Source organism: Sus scrofa, chromosome 6 (assembly GCF_054392235.1).
Source record: "Sus scrofa isolate SSC_HxYL_T2T_F1_AM1 chromosome 6, Sscrofa_HxYL_maternal_Yorkshire_Landrace_v2.0, whole genome shotgun sequence".
Lineage (NCBI taxonomy): Eukaryota > Metazoa > Chordata > Mammalia > Artiodactyla > Suidae > Sus > Sus scrofa.
This window is the reverse complement of record NC_139388.1, coordinates 2,288,094-2,310,660: the sequence shown is the minus strand read 5'-3', so window position 1 is coordinate 2,310,660 and position 22,567 is coordinate 2,288,094. Positions and strand designations below refer to the sequence as shown.

The following is a 22,567-nucleotide window of genomic DNA, read 5'->3' as shown; positions in this document are numbered from 1 at the left end:
TAAGCAGCCCGGGGGCCCGAACTGCGGCGGGGGAGCGGGACGCGTGCGCATGCCCGGCGGTCGTCGGCGCCGGCGAAAGCGCGCGCGGAAGGCCTCGCACGGCAGGCCCCGCCCCTGCACCCGGCGCGCCCGCCCGGGGAGCCTGCGCAGACGGCGCGGGGTGGAGGGCCGTGGGGAGGGACTCGCGGCGCCTGCGCAGTGCGGCGGCTTCTCTCGCGAGGACGGACGCCATTATCGCATCTCCCCGACAAACACCACGAGAATTCCGCAGCCCACACGGTAATTGCAGCTCCCGCAGCCGGTCGCGTCTCCACCTCCCCCTTCCCGCGGGGCGAGAGCGAGAGCGAGATCTCCCCTCCTCCCTCCTCCCTGCGCCCTCCTCCGGCCGCCGCGCCCGCGCCGCCGCCGCCCCCGCCCCCGGACGCGGGGGCCCGGCCCCAACGGCCCGCCGCCCTGGGCGCCCCCGCCTCAGCCCTGCCGGCCGCCGGCCCGCCGCGCCCCGGCCCGGCCGGGCTCCCGCCGCCCCCGCGGGCCTGTCCCGGAGCCGGAGCTGGAGCCGGCGCGGCGCGGGCCTCCCTTCCGGGACCTCGTCCCGCGGTGTCCGGGCCGCGGGCCGGGCGGGGGCGCGCCGCCTCTCCTCCGGGACGCGACCTCGCCTTCGCCGGGCGGCCCCGCGGGTGGGCCGGGCGGCGGGGAGGCCGCTCCGGCGCGGGCTGCGGGAGAGCGGCTGCGGGGCAGCCGGGCCTTCCCGGGGCCGGGCCCGTAGCCGGAAGTGCGGGGGCAGGAGCCTGGGGGGCGGGCGGGTGGTCCGGCCGCGTGAGGGGCCCGAGGTGCCCGCGGTGCCGCCCGGGGGCCGCCGCCGCCGCAGTGCCCGCGCCCTGCCCCCCGCGTGCTCCGCTCCGGTTCCTTTGGTCTCGCAGTTAAAATAAGTGCGTGTTCTTGGCACGCGGGGCTCTGTCCCCGTGGGCTCTCATTTCTAGGGACGGCTGTCACTCGCGGGTCCTGTGCGGTGGCGGGGACGGCCAGCCTTTCGGCGAGCCGGGCAGGTGAGAGGGGCTGACGGAGACCCACGCAGGTCAAGGGGCCCGCCAGGACACGCAGGCCGGGGGGACGTGTCTCAACCCCACGCTCCTGAACCGCACGTACATTTAGTGCTTTGATAAGGGAACGTCCACGGGGAAAGCGTCCCTGGGAAACCTCGGCCGAGAAGCAGCAGTTCCCGGGCCGTCGTTCTGTGCCGCTGCTGGAGACTTAGCTCCGTGGTGTAAACAATAAGCCGAGGTTACCAGTTTATACGTTCTTGACTTGCTGCCTTTTTGTCACATAGAATGACTTGGCGTTTTATGTCAGATCCCATCTCTCCTCTGCCCAGAGTGCACCGTGTTCAGGAAACTCGTTTGGATCGGACCATAAGTCGGCCGATACCACCCTGTGAGCTGTTTGTGTTTTCTAGCGCTCCTAATGGCTTTTCTTTTCCCTCGCATCTTCTCTTCCCCTCGACTCTACAGGGCTTTAAATTCTCAGCGGCGCTGTGGGGTCCTCCAGTCTCCCCCTTCCCAGCCCCCGGTCCTCTTGGGCCGGGCTGGCTCCCCCTTAGACCAGCACAGGGTCCTCCTGGTGTTCTCCGGCCTCTCTCTCTCTCTGAGTCTGTCTGTCTGTCTGTCTCTCTCTCGTCGGAGTTTGCTCGGGACTCCTGTGTTCTTCCTGGCTGTCTTCATTTCCGTGAGCTAACCCTAGCCCTGATCCTCCTGCCAAGCAGCCTTCTTCCGTTTGGGTAACACTTTTTGGGGGGGCGGGAGGCACCCGTCGCATATGGAGGTTCCCAGGCTAGGGGTCACGTCGGAGCTACAGCTGCCGGTCTACACCTCAGCCACAGCAACGTGGGATCCGAGCCGCCTCTGCGACCTGCGCCATAGCTCCCGGCAGTGCTGGATCCTTAACCCACGGACCCAGGCCAGGGATCGAACCCGTCGGGAGGCTCCTCTTTGGCGTCAAGGCATTTCTGGAGTGCTGAGAACCTGTGGCCTCCCCCTCTGAATGCTCTTCAACTCCGGGATTTGTCCTTCAGCTGGGATTTGAAACTGGCGTGTCACTTGGGAAGCTCTTCTGCTCTGCGTTTACTCCTGTGTGTTTGATGGTGGCATCTTGGATTACTCCTCCCACCGCCCTCTCTTTATCTTCTTCCCGTGTTCCTGTTTCTGGGAGAGGGCTCCGGTTTATCTTCCAGTCCTATTTCAAAGCCTTTAATTCGCAATCACAACTGCAGTTTCCAAGGGCCCGTTGTTCTCTGACTCTTTTCATGGTGGGGTGTTTTGTGAAGGCGTTGTCTTCTCGACTGAGGATACTAATGAGGATTTTCTCGGTTCTTTTGTGCCCTGATTTCCTCTGGTGTCACTCATTTTCTTTTTTGAAAGATTGGAGTCTTGCTGTGTGTGGCAAGTGCTTTTCAGCTGTTGGTAGATGTTGCTGTCAAGGGTGAGAGGAAGCTGGCAGAGAAGCCTGTGGGGCTGATTTGTGAAACGGGTGCTTGGGAACTTTTTGTTGAGTTGGGACCTCGAATGCCCGGAGGCAGAGCTTTTCCCTCTCGGCCTCGGGAAGAGCCGGGCCGTGAACCGCTCCTCCGTGCAGGGCCCCGACCTCCGCCGGGGGTCCTGGGTCTGGGGTCCTCGCGTTCCTTTGTGGTGCCCACTCCCGTGTGCTCGAGTTGCTTTCGCCTCTGCCTTCGCTTAATGCTCTTGGTCTGCCTCACATACGCAGAGCTCACCTCTGCTCGGCCGCCTTGGTGCTGGGTCCCACGGGCAGTGGGTTGGGTGGCTGGATCACGGCCCCCAGGCCACCTCCGCATTGCAGTGCGGGCGGCTGGTGTGCGTTCCTCCTGCAGGTTCTGGCCCCACGGCCTTGGAGGGGTGCCAGGCTCGGCGGGGGGCGGGGAGGGCAGCCACAGCTGGCGGTGTGGCAGCGTGGTGATTTTGGACTCTTTTTTCAGTGGGCTTCTCTCTAACGAGTGGAAGGCCTGCCTCTGTCTGGGTGAGCGTGTGCTCCTGGCGCGGTGTGGTCGGCTGTCGTCTGACCGTTGTGCATGGCGAAGTGCCTCCGCCACCGCGCTGCCAGGGCCTTGCGGGTGACGTGGTCCACGGGCCAGGGGCACGGGAGCGACATGCAGGCTTTCAGGCCCCGTCCGGATGTCTGGAATCTGAACCCCCAGCTCTGTAAACGTTACAGTTGGAAGCAACTTTAGACTTTCGGCAAAGTTGCGAAGAGCAGTTGGGTGGCCTCCCTTCACCCACTTGGCGCAGACGTCGCCCACCGTCAGAGACCCTCACGAGGTCCGAAAACAACATCCCCACGGGACGCTCATCACAGGCCTCGCGCGACCTCCCCAGTCTCCTGTGGCGGGGTGGCTGTCATCCGCGGTCGTGTCCTGCGTTGAGTTTTCACGTCTCCTTAGGGGTCCTCCGGTCTCTGGTGTTCATGTAGCCCCGAGGTATGTCTTCGCGGTGTTGGGAAGTCAAAGGAAAAACCCAGTACCTCGAGAGTGGAAAAGCCCGGCAGATTGCAGCTCATGTCATCAGTAAAAAGCCTTGGTGCGTTCCCGTCGTGGCTCCGTGGTTAACGAATCGGACTAGGAACCGAGAGCTTGAGGGTTCCGTCCCTGGCCTTGCTCAGTGCGCTGAGGATCCCGCGTGGCTCTGGTGCAGGCCGGCAGCTGTGGCTCTGGTGAGACAGACCCCTGGCCTGGGAACCTCCATGTGCCGTGGGTGTGGCCCTAGAAAAGACAAAAAGACCAAAAAAAAAAAGGAGAAGTAACAAGACATGGTGATGGCACGTGCCCTGACCTGCCTGGATTCAGAGCCGTGGGCCCAGAGTCTCGTGAGAAAACCCGAGCTGAGGTGTCTTGACCAGTGCGCCTCCCAAGTGCCCCGGGCGTCGAAGGGCGGAAGGATTCAGAACGTGCTTCTTACACGATGGCCGCGTGTGGCGCACGCACGTGCCTGGAGAAATGCTTCCTGTGCGAGTCGGTCGCCGAGGAGATGGGAGAACCAGGAGTCTTGATGGTGGGTGGGTACACGGGTGCCCCCGGCACAGGGTCTAGGTGGCTTGCTGGTGACACCTGTTAGGCGCTGGCCTCGGTGTTCACTTAGCGTCTCTGCTCTGCCGAATTCCCCTGTGCAGTTAGACGTGACCACGCCAGAGTGACTCGGAAGTGCCCTTGAAGTTCACAAGTCTGGGGAAAGATGAGCCGATTCTCGTGTTGAAGACGAGCCTTCTGGGGGGGAGCGTGTGCAGGCTCTCACGGAGACTGTCTCAGAGGAGCAGCGAAGAGCCCCCTTCGTGAGAGACAGAGATTACCGGGGCCTCTGACTTGGCTCACTCGACGGTCGTGGAAGCCGACGGTGCCTTGCTCACTGGAGGCGCTGTGACCCTCTGACGTGTTGGGCCGGATGGGGTACCAGGAGGAGTTCTGAGGCCCCTGAGGGTTGGGGGGGTCACATGGTTGCAGTTGGCTCTTAAAAGGGGGCCCTTGTGTCCTGGGTCCTCACTGCAGGGTAGAATCCTGGCCACCACCCCTGCCTTCCAGAGTAGGCCTCAGAACGCGTGACCTTTGGGTTTCTGCCTTGGTCTCGTGTAGGCTGCGAAAATGTGAGCTCCAGCCCCCGGTTTCGTGGGCTCTGCCTTGCCTTTGGCTCTGCCCGTGCCCCTCGGGAGGTGTGCCCAGCCCGCTTCCTGGGAGGGGAGGGCGGGGAGCAGTGCCGCGTTCTCACCGTGTTGCTCCAGGGTAAGTGAGAGGAAGCCGAGCTCGCGTGTCACCCTCAGAGCGCCCACTGCTCGGAGCCCGTGGGTGTCCTTGAGTTAAAATGCGATGGAGACGTGACCTTCTGAAGCCCCTTGCAGAGTGTGTCCCGACAGCATTGTGAAGTTAAGTCCTCTTGAGTTAAATTCTCGGTGCGCTCCTGTGTCCCCAGAGTGGAGAGTTGTGCAACTTAAGTGCTTTGGACCGTCTGCCTCCGGGGCGGGCGGGGGGCCGGGTAAGATTCGCTTTCTCCCTGTGAGAGCCCTCACTCTGGGGCGGGGGTGGCGGCGCAGGAGCGCTGCCCTGGACAGTCCCCCTGCGGTCAGGTGGCTGACAGTTGGCGAGGGCTGAAGGGGAACCTCTCAGGAAAGGCCGGAGCAGGCGAAGGGGTGGGGACGGATTTCGTTCCATCGCTGCCGAGGTGCATGGGTGGCTGGAGGGTCTGGAAGCTGCTGCCATTTCCTCGTCCAGGCTGGGCCTGCGTTGGCGTGGGCAGCGCCGGTGCGTAGCTAAGGGCCCCGGCGGGGTGGGAGCCTGGCTGGCGGGCGGGGCGGGCGGAGCCGAGTCGGGAAAGCGCAGCCCTGTACCGCTGCGCCGACAGTTCTGGAATAAAGATTTACCTTCCGTGCTGCAAAGAGTGCTGCTTCTGTCTCTAGCGATTTTTCCTTTTTCGTCAAGGTGGAAAGTCATCAAATAACTTGAGGCAGAGCTAAACCTTTGCACATCAGCTTGGAGGAAGCTGGCTTTCCTTGTCGATGCCAATCACGCGTCCCTCGAGGGTGGCGCGGGGCCGGAGCCGGGCCCGACGTGGGCAGCCGTTCCTGCTGTGGCCACCAGGTGCAGCCCTGCAGTCGCCTTGGCCCATGGGGGGCGGGACGGGACCTGTCTGCTGCCACGCATCGCTCTGTGAACTCCCGGGGGCAGGAGCCAGGGCCGGGCCTCAGGAGAAAGGGCTGCCTTGAGCTGGGAGCTCCCCTGAAGATGCCGAGTGATTCACTGCCGCCGCCTCGTCCGATGGACCTGACGGAAGGCTGGGGCCGCTTACCAGCCAGAGTTGTCAGGGCGGTCGCGGTGTGCAGTGAACTGGCCTTCTAGTCTTGAAATTAAACACGTTATGGATTTTTAAGATTTGCGAGATGCAACTCATTTCGTATTTTTTGTAAAGTGAGGGGTTTAATATTTGTTGCATGATTTAAGTTTGTATAATCAAGCTTGCCTACTTCAGGTTTATAGACGATGCAGTCATACAGCGTTACGGAGAAGAAGCTGCAGGGGTGCACTGAGATGGGGTCCCCTCCGCGCGTAGCCATTCACAGAGCATTCAGTTCGACTTGCCTCGTGAGTTCTCCTGGGATCAGTCAAGCGCTCAGGCGGGCTGCGTGGCCTCCTCGGACTTGTGTGGATCCACTGTGATCTGAATCAGATCATTGCTTCTCGTCGGCGGCGGTGGAGCCGGCAGAGCCAGCCCAGGCTGGAGCAGCTCTCAGGAGGCGGTGGTCACTGCTCTTCAATAAAAGTTCTCGTTTCTTTCTTCCCCAGTCTCGGTCTCCAGCAGTTTCAAGAGTCTAAGACGCTACGGGAGTCGCGCAGCGCTTGGCTCGGGCACGGGACGATAGACTTCTCTAAGGGTCAGATGAGTGAGCAGTTTTGGCTGTGGTTTGGCGGGACCCCTCGGCTCGGCTCTTGGAGGGTGGGAGCTGGAGGGGGCGAGGCCGTTTTCCAGGAAAACTGATCTACAGAAACTCACCGCTGGCTGGACCAGTCCCTTAGACCACAGTCGGTGGCTCTGCTAAAAGTGCTTGTGCAGGGAGCCGCCGCGAGGCCGCCACCAGCAGCCCTGCTCCTCTCCGCTGCCTTGAGTTCGGGGTGACGTGGAGGGTGTACTTGGGGGAGAATCCACCTGGAAAGAAGGTCAGAGGCAGCCTTGCAGAGGTGTGGGCGTCAGCACCAGCTTCCGATAAGGAGGCCTCCGTCCAGCCTCTGCTCCTGGGAAGCCGCGCCTCGGCAGCTCTCCGTGGGGAGCGGGTGCGGGAGTCAGAGTCACGGTGCAGAGCTCACCTCGGTTCGCGGCTGCTCGTGGGTCGTGGTTGCTTTGTCCCTTGTCTCCAGCTGGGTGGGTGTCCAATTTCTTTCCTTTTTTTTCCCACTAACAGTTAAAGAATATGATGTCCCTTTATCCTTAAGTGTCTGAGTGGCTTTTCCCTACAGACAAGGGCACTTTCTTATTTAACTACAGTGCAGGCTTTGGAGTCATGAGTTTATCGCTGATGCAGCCGTGTTATCTAAGCAACAGACCTAATCCTGGAGTTCCCGTCGTGGCTCAGCGGTTAACGAACCTGACTAGCATCCACGAGGATGCAGGTTTGATCCCTGGCCTCGCTCAGTGGGTTGAGGATCCTGCATTGCTGTGGCCGAGGCGTAGGCCTGAGTCAACCCCCAGCCTGGGAACCTCCATGTGCCGTGGGGGCGGCCCTAAAAAGGAAAAAAACCCATGTAATTCAGATTTTACTAATTCTCCCAATAATGTCCTTTTTTAGCAAAAGAAAAAGGGACTCCTTTATGACCTCTGGGTATGTTTTCCCTACGAGTGTCTGCCCTTGGCCTCATTCCCATACGCTGTGCAAACTACAAGTTCAGCAGACTCACGTCTGCAGATCCAGTAGTGACAGAAAGCCCTGAATCCCCGTTTCCTTCTGTTTGCGGGAGGAATGACGCTAAGCGGCGGAGCGCCGGGCTGGTTTTAAGGTCCCTCCATCGCTGGCTGCCCGCGTGGCTGCAGTGCGATTGTAATGGGTCAGAACTGGGTCAGAACCAAGGGTGGCTTTACAGGGTGTCAGTGCCTCCATTTACGAGAGGTTGAATTACCTAAGGAACCCGACATCCTGTCGGGCTGGGTAAGGGTTGTTTTCTAGGGGCTGCCGCTGTTCCGTGCTGGACCCATTTACCTATCAAAGTACACTTGACCCTTTAACGGTGGGGGTTGGGGCACCACCCCTCCACGTGGTGGGGTGTCTGAGCGTGGCTCAGGGTCCGCCTTGCGTACCCGAGGTCCCGTGAACACAGGTCCACATCGTCAGTCCAACCAAGCGTGGGTCGTGTGGGGCCTGAGGGTTTACTACTGAAAAAAATTCTGGGGAGCTCCCCTGTGGCTCCGTGGAAACAATCTGACTGGTGTCCAAGAGGATGTGGGTTCGATCCCTGGCCTTGCCCAGTGGGTTGAGGATCTGGCATTGCTGTGAGCTGTGGTGCGGGTCGCAGACGAGGCGTGGATTCCGCCTTGCTGTGGCTGTGGTGCAGGCCGGCAGCTGCAGGTCCGATTCAGCGCCCAGCCGGGGAGCTTATGCACGTCGAGGGTGTGACACTCAAAACCGGAAAACAAAAACAAGAAATTCTGCCTGTAACTGGACCTGTGCAGTTCGAACCTGTGTTGTTCAAGGGTCAACTGTAGCCTAAATACTTGGGGTGACGGAATTTGTCCACCTGGAAGGTTGGTATTGGGCTAAGGTGCAAAGAAAATTCTGCAAGGCGGATAAGTGGGTGTGTAAGTCATGTTTCTGTAGTGAGATTTGGGGGGGGGGGTAGCAGATTTTCTTGAAGTTTAAAAAAGCTTCATTCAGAAATAACCTTAAGAGTGTGGCACACGGGCCCTGGCCCCGGCGTTGCCGTCACTGTCCAGGTTTTTGCCTGTGCGGGTGACTTCCTTGGCACACTGGTTCCTCACTTTGGTCTTTCTCAGAGCTCCACACGCCGCACGGCAGCACCTGTTGACAGGCGGCTCGGCATTCAGGACACGGGTCCTCCAGCCTGGTCTGGGGTGAGGAGGGAGGAGGCTCTTTGGTCTCGGGCACACACTCCAGAGTTTTGGCAGCTGCCCTGCCTCCCAGGCTGGCCTGGGGCATCGATCTGAGCATTGGCAGAGCCCAGCCCTCGGCGCACCGTTCTCAACGCTGGGCCTCCCACAGGGCTGGGCCCTCTGCAGCCCGTAATTCCCACCTCCCGTCCCACTTCAGACGGGATTCCTGGGATTCTTGAGCAGTAATAGGAAGGCGTTCTGGTTTGATTAAGGCATTTGACTTTTTTTTTTTTTTTTTTTTAATTTGGCTGCCCCTGAGGGACGTGGACATTTCCAAGCCAGGGCTGGGTCCCCCGCCACAGTTTCTACCTGTGTCACAGCTGTGGCAGCGCCAGATCCTAACCCGCTGCACCACAAGGAAATTTACGTGGCATTTGACCATTACCGTGGCTTTTAAAAGTGGAGGTATCTTTTATAGATACGTGGCTTTATGGGGACATTTTGACGAGGTGCCCTTCTCATCAGCCTTGGATCTGACCCTGTGGTGCTGAGGCCCCCAGTGCCATTGCTAACCTTTGGGGTGTTGTGTTCCATGCCTGAGTTTTGAGGACATTGGAAATCAGCTCTTGGGTGAAGTGATGCCAAGACGCCATGCCCAGTACATCTGGACGGTGAGCTTGTCCCTGAGATGGTGGTGACGTGGGCTGTGTGCCTGGGTCGGCCGGCATCAGAGGCAGACCTCGGCGGCTCCCTGCTCCGTACCCATTTCCTCTGCTAGATGAGCTTCCTCGGTTCCCTGGGCCTGCCTCCGTTGTGCGGGTCAGAAACTGCGGCGGCCACCCGTCCTTGTTGCCTGTCAGGAGTAACAACCGCCCACGGGCGGAGTCCGTCATCTTCCGTCTGCGCGTTGCCCGGCTAGGAGTGCAGAATTTCTTACCATCTTGGCACGTGCTAGTTGTGCGGGTGGTTTCTGTGAAATTTCGAGGTGGGAGAAGATGAGGACACGGGCGTCCCTGACCCCAGGCTGCTGACCAGTTTGTGGGACGCGGTGGGGGGGGGTGATCCAGGGATTTCCGTTTCTGGAGGGATCCAGTCCCCCCGCTCTCCAGGGTTCAGAAAGGGACCACGAGGTGATGGGAACGGTGGGATTAGTTGACCGGACACAGCGTGAGTTCCCGTGGGAACGGGCTCTGTCCCCCACGCCCACCTCCCTGCTCCCGGGTCTCGTAGCCCCTTAGGCATTCATGATGCGCCATCGAGCTGCAGGAAGTGGCCAGGGATGGTCTGTAACGGGGCCGCAGCTACGGCGCAGGTTGTGGAGATCCAGCGTGATGACGCTTGTTAGAGGCGTCAGGATCCAGGGCGCGGGAGCTCCTCCCCTCACTGTTGCTGTGATCCACCTTCCCGCCAGGCCCTGCGCCTCATGCCAGTCAGCTTCTCTGTGCAGACCTAGTTGACAGCAGTGTGCACGTCAGCAGAATTTTGTGTCGCCGCATCTTAGAATTGGAGACCTGGGCAGGAGCTTAGAGGTGACGTACATAGCACGGCCTGCTCAGGACACGCTTCGCCTTGGTCGTAAAGTACCGTGTTCAGAGCACAGGCACCCTTGGGCGCCCGATCCCTCTGAGGGACTGGCCGGTGTGAGCCCCGCACGCCCGGCCCGCACCGCCCTCCTCGGTCACGGGGGTTAGGACCGCTGCTTGTTCTCTCCGGGGAAGTGACTTAGCTCCTGCACTTTCTGATGGGAATTGTGGTGGATTCTCTTACCATGCGGTGTTCTGGTTTTGGCAGATCATTGATTACTCAGTGGTACTTTCCCTGAGAATTTGAAATTCTACTAGATGCTTTCAGACAGTTTCAGACTTGAGTTTGCATTCTTAAAATCTTAGGGCCAAAACTAATATGAACATGTGTCAGTGGGAAAATGTCTTTAAAAATTTTAAGTTTTACCTTGAAATTCAGTATCCGAGTGTGATGTGTAATGTCTCTTTGAAACATGACTTTCTTCTGTAGAGTCAAAAAATTGACCTCCGTCATCTAATGTGTTTTTACATCTCTGAATATTTTCCATTTTAACTGTAAAAATTACAGGCACCAGGGAGGGAGGGAAAGGGGAGGAAGGACATGGCCTGTGGTCTCGAAACGTTTCATGTTTTGCTAGACTTTGTAAATTTTTTTAAAATAAGAAATTGGGAGTTCCCGTCGTGTCGCAGTGGTTAACGAATCCGACTAGGAACCATGAGGTTGCGGGTTCGGTCCCTGCCCTTGCTCAGTAGGTTAACGATCCGGCGTTGCCGTGAGCTGTGGTGTAGGTTGCAGACGCGGCTCGGATCCCGCGTTGCTGTGGCTCTGGCGTAGGCCGGTGGCTACAGCTCCGATTGGACCCCTAGCCTGGGAACCTCCATATGCCGCGGGAGCGGCCCAAGAAATAGCAACAACAACAACAACAACAAAAGACAAAAAGACAAAAGACAAAAAAAAAAAAAATAAGAAATTGATGAGAACCTAGATCTCTTGGGCGTTCCCTGGTGGCTCAGTGGGTTGGGGATCTGGTGGTGTCACTGCAGTGGCTCAGGTCCCTGCCTTGCTGTGGGTTTGATCCCTGGCCCAGGAACGTGTGTGCGCCAGGGGTGTGGCCAAAAAGAAAAAAAAGGCACCAGCATCTCTCCTGTCCCTGCTGTAGCTGGAGGATGGAAAGAGCCATCAGGCTGGCGCCTGGCGGCCCGGTTCAAGAGTTTCCACGCCTACAGGGGTGTGAGCCTCCACTCACTCCACCAGGATTCTCCGGGAGGCGCCCCTGTGCCCAGCAGGGGTCTCGTGGCGGTGGTGACCCCGTGCACAGAGCCAGGGTTTTTACAGTTGGGCAGGACTCTCAGCCCTGCTGTAAGGGCCTGCCACGCGCTCCTCCATTGCCGTGGGGTGACCAGCTGCGCCCTCGCAGAAGGGTCAGCCGGAACTCATCTGCAGGCCGGATGGGAGGGGCTTGGCTTCCTGCCTCCCCGTGTGTGGTTTTGGGAGGGACAAGGGGACAGATTAGGGACCAGAGGCAGGCACTCATGAGAGGCGTGCTTGGCAGGCCGGGTACAGTGGGAGGGAAGGGGAGGCGGCCTCAGGCCTGAGGGTAGTTGGCTCCTGGGGGCAACGGCAGGGGGATTTAAAGAAGGGTTGTGGGGTTCTTTCTCGGAGGGTGGGGGGGTCAGTGGGGTCTCCTCGAGTGATGCTCTTGGGGAGCTTGTCAGTGGGGACAGACCAGGGCTCAGCTCTTCAAGTGTCAGAGCAGATTTTATCATCAAATGGCCAGAGAGTGGTTGGAAATACTGGACCTGGGGAACCACTAGGAGGGGTCGAGTTGGCAGATGGCGATTTGGGGGCAGGGGTGTCCCTCCCTGTAACTGGGCGTGTGCCTGCCCACACCCCGCAAGACGTGTGGCTCGGTCACCGCCCCGTGGCCGGAGAGGCCCAGCCCAGCTGGGGGCAGGGGTGCCCTGGGGTAGGAGGACTCAGGGTGGCCTGAGGGGGAGGCTGGCTGGAATCGTTCCCAGGGCTCTTGTCTGGTCCCTGAGCAGAGCCTGGTCTGGCAGTGAGTTTGGAAACCAGCATTTTGTTTGGGGTCCTGAAGGGCGTGGGAAGGCAGTGTTGGTGGGTGGCCGAGGGTGAAGGTTCCAGAAGACGGTTTGGCTTGGGAGGGTGTGATGGCCTCTGGTGGGCAGTCTGGTGGAGGAGAGGTGGTAGTAGTTTCTGAACGGTTAGTCTGGAATACCTTTTTGCAGACACGTAGCAGAGATGGTGGGGCTGTTTTTCCGCCCGCCCGTCGTCCGCGGCCAGGGTGGCGCCTGCCAGGAGGGCGCTCGCCCTCGACGCCGCGCAGGAGCGTGTTCCCTGAGTCCGGGATCCCGACCTGCTGGCTGCGTCTGGAGAGCCGGCCCAGGTGTGCACCCTCATCGGGGTGCGCAGAGGGGTGACCCGTGGTTTTTCTGCATCTGGAAGGAAGTTGCAGAGAGACGTCCTCACTTCACCCCTCGACGCTGGAGCCCGTGACCTCGGTGTCGCTGAAGGGACCGGCTGTGTTCAAGTTGCCCCTGGAGGTCTTTTGTGTCTGTACCTGCGCCCCAGGACCGCACGGTGGAGGCAGGTCTCCCCAGCCTCCGTGGCCAGTGGGCCGGCAGCCCGGGCCCCTCTGCTCCTGCTCCGACTCCCTCAGCTCGCCGCTGGCTCTGGGCATCCTGCCTTGATCCTCCGGGCCAGGCACCCGCCCTGGCGAAGCGGCGGCCCCGGGGAGACCCTACACGCCACCTGTCTACCCAGGGCATTCGCGAGGGAGATGTGGGGGCCAGGCTGGCTGCACCCCCTCGGCACATGTCTGGTGAGTCTCTGAGACCACCCAGGTCTGTCGCCGCTGAGAAGCTGGCCCTACGTTATCACAGCCCTGCCTCAGTGGCAACGTGGGACTTGGTGTCACCGGAGTGAATGCTTCATAGCGGACACAGTTTAGTAGCTGCCAGGGAAGAATTAAAATGCGGGCGTTATGTGTATAGAAACTTCTGTTGCAAGACACACGCAGGCCTTTGCAGTGCGTTCGCATTGAGCGGGGCCAGTTGGTAGAGCAAATAAAAGTTGCTTTAATTGCCTTTGTGGTTTCTGTTTTATAGCAGACATTACCTGAGATTCACTCCCATACCCGCGTGGCTCTTGGGCTTCCTTTTTAGAGATAGCATTCCTGAGAGCAGTGGCTGTCACAGCGGGGTCCACGGAGCCTCAGGACTGTCCCTGAGACCGCCCCGGGGGACTCGCGGTCCGAGCTGGTTTCCCGGTGGTTGTGGTGAGGTGAGGTCGTCCGCCTTTTTTGCACGGTGACATTTGCCTCAGGTTCCCGAGCTGCAGGTGTGCCACTGGACTCGGCTGCTGTGCAGTGAAGAAAAGCCATTCTCGCTGAGAATGGCCTCGATGAAGCAGTGAGAGGCATTCATTTTGTGAACGCGCAGACCCGAGCGCCTCTTTAATACTCCGTGGCAAGCCCCCAGCGTGTCGGGGTGCCTGTTGTGGTGCGGCGGAAATGAACCCAACCGGTAACCATGAGAATGTGGGTTCGATCCCTGGCTTCGCTCAGCGGGTCACGGATCTGGCCTTGCCGTGAGCTGGGCTGTAGGGCTCAGACGCGGCTCTGATCTGGCGTGGCTGTAGCTCCGATTTGACCTCTAACCTGGGAACCTCCGTGTGCGGCCCTGAGAAGCAACAGCCAAGAAAACCAGACAGGAAGTGTGTGGGAAGCAGCTCTGCGTTTGGAGCTGGAAGGCTGCCTGGAGACGGACCTTCTGCAGTTACTGGAGCTGCTGGCTGAAGTGGCCGCATTTCCGTGGATCACTGTCGTGGAGTCCTTGGCCGCGACGGGTACGTTACTCAGTGGACAGAGTCAGCCTTCAGTGCGAGGAGAGAAGCTGACGGTTTTGCCAGGGGCGAAACTTGAACTTCAGAAAGCCTGTGTCTGCCACTGTCAGCCTGGCTGTCTCCTAATAGTCCAAGGCTTTTCTGATGAGGTCAGTGCTGGGTTAACCAATGAGATGCTTTAGATACTGTCGGGAACAACACGTGGAAGGTCAGCCCAACTCCCTGAACCAGTGTTTTCCAAGTGACCACATCGGACCCCGGGCTAAAGATCCATTTAACGTGCAAAGACAGGAGTTCCCGCCGTGGCGCAGTGGCTAACGAATCCGACTAGGAACCATGAGGTTGCAGGTTCGATCCCTGGCCTTGCTCCGTGGGTGAAGGATCCGGCGTTGCCATGAGCTGTGGTGTAGGTCACAGAGGCGGCTTAGATCCTGCATTGCTGTGGCCGTGGAGTAGGCCGGCGGCTACAGCTCCGATCGGACCTCGAGCCTGGGAACCTCCATATGCCGTGGGCGCGGCCATTAAAAGCAAAAAAAAACAAAAAAACAAAAAAAACTATATGTTGCTATGTAATGTATTGATGTTTGTAATTTCTCAGTGAATAAAGTCTTCCTGCTCTTTCTGCTTTAATTTCAGAGATGGTAGTATTGACAGACACTCGAGCACAGGCTCGCAAGCTGTCCCGTGGTGAAGGGGTCCCGAGACCCGTGCGCCTGAACGGGCCGGCCGCGCGGTGGCTCCTGTCGCCGCAGCCGCTTCCCTGGTGGCGCTGCTGCTTTTACCTTTGACGAGCTTTCTGTGTGTTGGAAAGCGCGCCCGAGAAAGCCAGGGAATCAGACGCGGGACCGGGAGGGAGGACGCGTCGCCTGCGGCGTGTTTGACCTTCTCCTGATTCAGACTCCAGCGTCTCTCGGGGCTGTCGTAGGGCAGAACCCCCGCTGTCCTGGTCTCTGGGGTGCGTGGCCTGTCCTGTCCCCTCCTGCTTTCTTTCCAGCTCCTCCTCTGCGGACCCCTCCAACCCCGCCCTGATGGGGGGCGCGTGGAATCCGTGAGCCAAGTCTTTCTCACGTGTCTCAATGTAAATAAAATCCATTTCTTTGCTTACTGGCTTCTGATTACTTTATTACAACATTTCTATCCGAACGAATCTCTTTTCCTGGAGGGGCCGTGTCCCCAGCGGATGGGCTCTTGACCTGGGCGCCTTCAAGCCGCTCCTGTGGGTGAGCATGACTGCTCTGGCTCTTGTGGCGGGTGGCCTTGGCCTTCCTGATCCAGACGGCGCAGAGTCTCCTGGTCAGTGCCCTGGGGCTGGGGGCTGGGCAGGGGCTGGGCGCAGGGGCCGCTGTGAGGCCTGGGTGACGTGGTTCTGACGGCCTTCTGTGTGCTTGCACCCCAAGACTAGCCTTTGGGGGGCTCTGGCCTGTGTACATGCCAGCCCCCCACCCCTGAGCACTTGGCTCACCTCGCGAAGGGACAGCTCGTGCCCACGCTGTGCAGGGGACGCCCCGCTTTCTCCCTGAAGTCACGCGTGTGGCCGCAGCTCCTCGCTCGCCACTCTGCGCAGATCCGACGGCAGGGAAGTGCGGCCAGCGGGGCAGAGGGGGCCCGGGCCCGGGAGGTGACGCAGCAGCTGCGCCCCGCTCTCTTCCACCAGCCTCGGCGCGGGCATCTCATTGCAGGGCCCGTCGGTGGAACATCTCTGCAGAGGGTCTGCCCTGAAAACCTCCTGAGAAAAAGCCCGTGCGTTGAGACGCCCCTGAGGTCCTCCGGTGGCGGCCGAGAAGACCTCCCTGTGGACACGGGGCTTTGCTGGGCTCTTGTCTCTGGCCGCCTCTTCTCCCAGTGGGTGCTGGTGGACGTTGCCCTTTACCGCCTTTGCTGGGGAGCCCGGCTGTGTGCTCAACTTCAGTAGCTCTTCTTTTTCCTGCTTTAACGGCCTTGTGCTTTTATTTTTCGGGTGTCTGGAATATTTTTAAATTAAGCACAATTAAAAATAAACGTGCATTCTGTGTTTCTGCCGCTGAACAGCTACTCGAGTCCGTGGCTGACGCCCCGGGAGCAGCTCGCATCGTCACGTTCAGCCTGGCGCGTGTCACACATGAAGTTCACAGGCACAGGCTGCGCGGGTCCGTGACTGAGCTGTGCGGTAGCCCTGACGGAAATCAGGCGGTGGCCACCGAGGACTCTGCAGACCTGGGCTTAGGCTTCGTAAGCAGATGTGCTGCCCGCCGTGGTTCTGTCGGGGGGACCCTCTGTGGGCTCCTGCACCAGATCCTGTACGGCTGCGCGTGGTGTGCCAGGCCCCGGGCATTGCTGCCCCAGGGAGCCTGTCTCCCAGAAGGGGAGACACGTGCTCAACACGCTGGGTGTTCAGTGCCTGTGCCGGGTTGGGTCTGAGAGCTTTGCAATAGAGCAGGCGAGGGGGCCAGGGAGCCGTGGCTGTGGGTCGGCGGCTGTGAGGAGCCGCTGGAGCAGAGGCCAAGGGTCATCGGGAGTGAGAGCTGAGCTGGCAGTGGGGAGCCCAGCGGGGACCCGGGGGGTGCAGGGACAGGCAGGCTGGTGCCGGCATTTTGGCTGGGCACTTTGATGGGCTCTACCACCGCCCCAAAACCTGGGGGCCCGGGGGGGGGGAGCCCAGGAGGGGCTGGTGCGGATCCGGGTGTGCGAGGATGAGGCCAGCGTGAGAAGAGAGGAGGCCGTGCCGGCAGGGCGGGTGGCGGAGGCCAGCAGGGCCTGCAGCTCCGGGCGGGACGCCTGAGTGGTCATAGGTGCGGGTCGGTGTGCAGAGGGACACCTTTGGTTTGGGCACGTTCCCTCGAGACTAGACAGCCCCCGGGAGGCAGCCCCAGGCCGTTCGTCGAGTGGCTCTGGAGCTCCCGGAAGAGGTGGCGCCTGACAGGTAGAGGGTGTTTCAGGGCAAGTGAAAGAGGTCTGGCGCCCGGCTGCGCTCTGTGTCGGGCTGAGGGCTAGGACCTCTGGGGAGTTGGGCTGGGGGTGGGAGGCCAGAGTGAGCCCTGGGCCGGTGCTGCAGCGGGCAGGGCTCCGGCATGAGATACCTGCACGGGGCAGTTTGGTGGGTAGGTGGCTTAAGGGCACATTGGCTGGTTCTAGAGGGACTGTGAGGACAGGAAGCGGGCAGCATTGTAGGCACGTCTCAGGCAGAGGGCGCAGGTGGAGGGGTGGGTGGTGGTGGCCGCCAGGGGGCCACTGGCGAGGCCCGGGGCTGGCATGGGGGGCTGAGAGGAGGGCTGGGGGAGAGCAAGGCCAGCAGCCACGGGAGGGGAGGCTGAGCTCCCGGGAACCAATGGAGCAGAGGACGCATGGTGCCCCCAGCCAGGGGCAGAAGGAACTGGAATTTAGAGCGGAGAAGAGAGTCTGACCCATGGTCCAGGAGCACGAGCCATCCCAGGGCAGGGCCTGGCACACCTGCACCTGTGGTCCTGGCTGTGGATGCACCGCCTTGCAGGCGGGGGAGCGGGCGTGGGTGCGAGGCGGGCTGGAGGACGGCTCCCTCATCTCTGTCTGGGTGCATGGTTGGCCTCGTCTCTGTGCTTCGTCTTTGCTTTAGAAACAGTTTCACAGGTGATGAAGAAACAGTACGTGTTTACGGAAGACGCAGCAGTCCAGGAGGATAAAGGACGAGGGTTGCTTTGTGTCATCCGTGCCCTCCCCGTGGGTCTCCTTGGCTCCGTGCGTGGCGGTCCGCGTACGCGCACAGGGACGAGTAGCTGCACGTCCCCGCGGCTTTCCTCTTTCCTCCTTTCTGTGGGTGTTACACTCTGGAGGCCTCTCCGTCCGCGAGAGCGGGCGCCGGCTCTGTCTGGCGGTGCTGTCGTTTGCTGGCGCACCCGCCCAGATCCCCAGGACGGAGCACTTGGGTGGTTGAGTTTGGTCCGTGGGTGCTTCCTCCAGGTGCCGCCTGCCAGGCGCTCCCTTCCCAAGCCTGTGGCCGTTGCCCTGAGAGACGGTGTGGGCGCCCATCGCGGTCCAGCTGCTTTGTGATACGAAGACTGGACCACCTCCAGGACTTCTGAGAAATGGCAAATTTCATTTGCCAAAGTGGCAACCGCAGGCATCGTTCTGTTCCAGTTTTCTTGGGCTCATTGCCCCAGTTTTTTCTGTTCAAACCCTCACAGTTAGCAGAATTTTAAATGACTCTGTCCTGGCAGCAGAAGCACATTGAGTAAACAGCTTGGAGAACGTGGGGTGTCCTCACTTGGAAGAGGGTAGGAGTTGGGATTTCATGGTGCGCTTGGAGGACCTTCTCCAGCCACTCGCGGAGCTCTTAGAACCCAGGGAGAGCTTGGCTTGGGCACCTGAGAACTTTCCACTGCCCACGTGAGGGGCGGGGGTCCAACCTGGGACCCGTGGACCCGGGGCCGTGGTGAGGGGGCCTCAGGGCGGATCTCGGAGGCTGGGCCTGGCTGCGCGCCGCGGATCCCAGAGTACCTCGCCCGAAGCAGGTGGCTGGGGATTTTCCTCGGGTCGGAAGGCCGAGGCGGGCTGTCCACGCAGCACCGTGTGGCGCTCTGGAGCCGCCAGGCCCCGGCTCCCACGCCCTCTTCTGGCGGCCGGCGGCGGCAGGCGGGCGCGGAGCAGGAGGAGGAGGCGGGGGCGTCGCAGCTGCCCTGCAGCCCCCCGGCCGGAGCAGGTCACGTGGCCACGTGCGCACCAGCTGCCGAGAGGCCGGCCGTCCTCTGGCCGCGTGCCGGCGGCCTCGGGCGCTCCCTGTGAGCCTCGGGGAGAGCAGGTCCCGGCTGGGCCGCCAGCGGTCTGTGAAGCTGGGCAGATTGGCTCTCTCTGTGCTTTTTTCCTGGAAAGGCATCTGCAGCTTTTAAAACTTGGATTCTGAAAACAGTGTGTGACCATAAAACATCTGAAGCTCCCCCGTCCAAAGACTGGCCGGTTGGCGTTCTCTGAGGGTCAGCGCCTCGTCAAGGAGTCCAGTGTACCCTTTGATAACCCCCGCTCTGGGAGTTGCCCTGGGGCGCAGCGGGCTAAGGATCCAGTGGTGCGGCAGCTGTGACGTGGGTTCGGTCCCTGGCCTGGGAATTTCCACGTGCTGAGCGTGCAGAAAGAATAAAAACAGCAGGTTTGCTTTGGTTCTTAGTTTGGAAAAAAGAAGGCGTTTATGGCATGAGTGGTCTTGGTCCTCAAGCTGACCACAGTTAATCTGCCCGGAGGTCCCTTTCAGAAGACGCAGGCTTGGCGTGGCCCTTGCAGGCCTGGCGAGTCCTGCTTGCCTCCGAGTCCTGGGGCTCGGCTGAGGCCAAGCAGGCGCCTGGACTGAGAGAGTTGCGCTGCATGCCGGGGAGGTTGGAATCGAGAATTCCCCCATGGTTTATGCCTAAATATTTATTGCCTGACTGTTTTTAAAAGGAGTTTTTATTTTTTGAAGAGGTGATGATGCACAGGATAAAAAAAATGCACACAGGAGTTCCCATCGTAGCGCAGTAGAAACCAACCCGACTAGGAACCACGAGGTTGCGGGTTCGATCCCCGGTCTCGCTAAGGGGGCTAAGGACCTGGCGTTGCCATGAGCTGTGATGTAGGTCACAGATGTGGCTCGGATCCTGTGTTGCTGTGGTTGTGGTGTAGGCCGGTGGCTACAGCACTGATGAGACCCCTAGCCTGGGAACCTCCATATGCTGCAGGTGTGGCCCTAAAAAAATAAAACACACACACACACACACAAAGATCAAAGGAGTTTGTTTGCTTTTTTTTTTTTTGTCTTTTTTTTTTTTTTAGACGTTTTAGAGGCTTCGCAGGACCACGGTCGCCCTGCACCCTCCTTGTCTCAGGGGTGGAGGCAGCCCTTTCTCCATGAAGCCCTGATGTCTTTGGGGGCGCGCTGGGGTTTCAGCGCCCCAGTCCGGGTGTCGGGGCCCGTGCCGCCTCTGGATCCCGCGCTGTTTCTGCACCTTTTTGGTGGGCACACTCGAGTTCATGCCTCCAATTCGCATACACGCCCCAGTCCAGGTGCGCGGCCCCAAGGTGACCCTGACTCTGGAGCTGCTTGTCAAGGGCACCAGGAAGGACAGAATTGCAGTAGCCTGTCCGTCCGTGTTCAGACACCAGCGCTCAGTGTGATTCCCCAAGACTGTTAAATGTTGTTTCACGGTTGTTCCCCCAGTTTTCCTCCCCCTCTAAAGCAGGGAAGTCGTGTCTCCGCTGTCAGAGCCCGCAGCCCTTGCAGCCTGAGCTTCCCCCTCGGTCTGTTCTCCGTGCAGATGCATGTGCGTGTGGTCGGCTCTGGCTTTCTGGATCTTGCTTCCAACAGTGTTCCTGGGAAGGGCTTGGGGAGCGCTGTGGCCGAGCCCCGTGGGTTGGGACAGGTCTGTGCTCTTGTACTTAACTCCTTTGGTCTGGATTCAGAGGCGCCCATGGCTTTCTTGGCAGGTGTCCTTGCAGGTGTCCGGGCGGGTCTGCTGCGTGCTAGGCCTGCGCTGGAGCTCGGGAGCCTGCTCCGCTGCCCCCAGCGTGGTAAGGCCCCTGGTACCTTTGTCTAGATGGCTAAGGTGCTGTTTCTTTTTAACTACTGTTTTTATTAGAACGTGTCTTGTATTGGTTGTTGTGCCTGCTCCACCCTGGGCTTGTGGTGTGTCCTTTTCATAAGTAGTTTCACGTGTTCGCCCCCGTTTCTGAAGCGTTTTCTGAGATTTCCTGAGGAGTCCGTGTCGTTGCTTTGGTTTTCTTTGGGTTAAACGCGTGTCGGATCCTTTTGGCCGGTCACTGTGCTACTTGTTGAAATTTTTCTTTCATTTCTTCCTTCTTCTTACATTTTTCCTCCTGTCTTCCTTTTGTTTTATCTGGAGGCGTTTGTTGCTTTCGGGTGATTTTTCCTTTATTTCTCGTCTTTTCCGAGCTCCGTCCCCTCCTCTCTGGGTTTCCCAGTGCAGGTTATGGCCGTGGGTGTCTTCTGTGCTCTGCCCGTGCATGTTAGTTTGCTGGGAACCGTCAGGGTTGTGTTCGTCGCGTAGGGACGTGTCTGGCCAGCGTGCCCGCACTTTCTGCGATGCTGCTGCTTTTTTGTTGCTGTTTGCTTGTAAAGTACATTATCTTTGCACGAGATGTGACCTCCGTATTTTCTGTTGTTTGTCTTCGGTGAAATGAATTTTCCTGCGTGTTTGGAAGGGGGCTTGATTTAGGGGGTTCTCCTAATCTCCTGTTCCAGAGCGCTGCCTTCCGTCGGAGGAAGCCGTCAAACCTGCTCTCGCTGCGTGCCCAGCTCTCCGGGCCGTTTCTCTGCCCCCGTTCGTCAGACTCTGGCGGGCCCTGTCTCTGCACTTTGCTCTGTTTGGTCATTTCTCGCCCGTGTCTCTGGCCCAGGAGGACACGCTGGACGCCTCATCTTGAGCGTTCGTGGCCTGTGGGTGTCCTGCAGCCGCCCTCGTGCTCGTCTGCCCTCAAGTGGCGTCACCTCGGGGGCTCAGCCGCTCTTCTCCTGCCCCCTGCGTCCCCTGTGCCTCTCCCACGGGGACCCCGAGCGGGTTGCCCTTTTGCTGGTGCTGTGGGGTCTTAGGCGCGCCCGTCTCTCGGCTGCAGACCTTGACCTGCTCTGCTGTCCCGTTGCCTCATGTGTTTTTAGGGGGACACCCTGGAGATGAATCCTCTCACCCTCTGTCGCTGCTGTCCTTCCCGAGTTGGACTTTGGAAGGGCTTGGCGGCAGCGCTTTGTGGTCCCCTGTCACCTGCGTCTGGTCTGCGGGGACGGTGCTGCTTTCGTGCCCCCTCCGTCCACGCGAGGGTATAAACGGGAGTAACGACCCTGGCCACTTAACGGTGGTCCCCAAGGCCGCGTTGGCGCCGTGAGGGGGATTTCAGGCAGGAGCTTGGCCCATCCCGCTGCGGGGGGCTGCCCCTTGGATCTTCTGGGCCGCGACCATTGGAGCCCTAGCATTTCAGCAGGACGAGGGAGGCGTGGGCCTTGAGGACGTGTGTGGACCCTGTGCGTTCAACTGCGGGCCCGTTGGAGTGTACCCGTTCAGAGGGGCTGTCAGTGGAGACCTGCAGAAACTGGACACTCTGGGGGTATTGGGGCGGCTGCCCTGGGGGGGCGGGTGTCTCGGGGAGGGGTGCCCGCGGGAGGGGCGCAGGGAGCACCTCTGGCTGCAGCACCGGCCCAGGGTCCCTGTCGGGAGCCTGCAGTCTGGGCGGAGAAAGATAAGCCCGTGGCTTCTTTGGGACGTGTCTGTTCCTTGGTGACGGACGTGTCAAGTGCAGGCTGATGACACTCGGTGGCTGGTGGTCTCGACCCTGATCTCCAGGGACCCTCTTTTCAGGAACCGTGTGGAGATTGTCTTTGGAGCCCTGTGGCCTCATTTCTGTTTTGGAAAAGAAGGCGTGATTGGCCTGGTCAGAGGCTCCAGGAGCCGGAAGGACGCGGCACCATCTGGTCTGGGGCGGCGGCTGGTGCACCCTCAGTCTGTCCAGGGGAGAGCGGTGCGGGCAGCGGACGCAGGGCGAGGGGATGGCCTTGGCCGAAGGGTCCGTCTGGGTGAAACTCGGGGTGTGGTGTGTGTAGCGGGAGCCGAGAGCTGGCGGGGCAGGCGAGGGCCGGCACGTGTTCCCTGGGCAGTGAGGGGCTGCTGGGGGTG

The 22,567-nt window shown here is 60.2% G+C and overlaps 2 protein-coding genes across 16 annotated transcripts in view; both read left to right on the top strand.

Moving 5' to 3' along the window:
- BANP (BTG3 associated nuclear protein) overlaps window positions 1-22,567 on the top strand; it is a 74,370-nt gene that overhangs the window by 138 nt on the left and 51,665 nt on the right. For 5 of the 15 annotated variants that reach the window (XR_014804916.1, XR_014804915.1, XM_084958392.1 and 2 more), the window contains exon 1: window positions 224-279. The exons of 2 other annotated variants lie outside the window; for them this stretch is intronic. The gene's annotated coding sequence lies outside the window, so the exon portion shown is untranslated. 15 annotated transcript variants of the gene reach the window in all.
- Window positions 50-6,330, top strand: LOC146402143 (uncharacterized). The gene is made up of 4 exons (XM_084959126.1): window positions 50-198; window positions 272-4,059; window positions 4,174-5,629; window positions 6,018-6,330. The coding sequence occupies exons 1-2, from the start codon at window positions 50-52 to the stop codon at window positions 927-929; spliced, it is 807 nt and encodes a 268-aa protein (XP_084815252.1). The 3' UTR covers window positions 930-4,059; window positions 4,174-5,629; window positions 6,018-6,330.

Bases quoted from the DNA above. Each gene is read 5' to 3' on its own strand.
- LOC146402143 (XM_084959126.1), top strand. From the start codon at position 50: ATGCCCGGCGGTCGTCGGCGCCGGCGAAAGCGCGCGCGGAAGGCCTCG. The intron at 199-271 runs GTGCGGCGGCTT...AGAATTCCGCAG, and splicing joins GGACTCGCGGCGCCTGCGCA to CCCACACGGTAATTGCAGCT.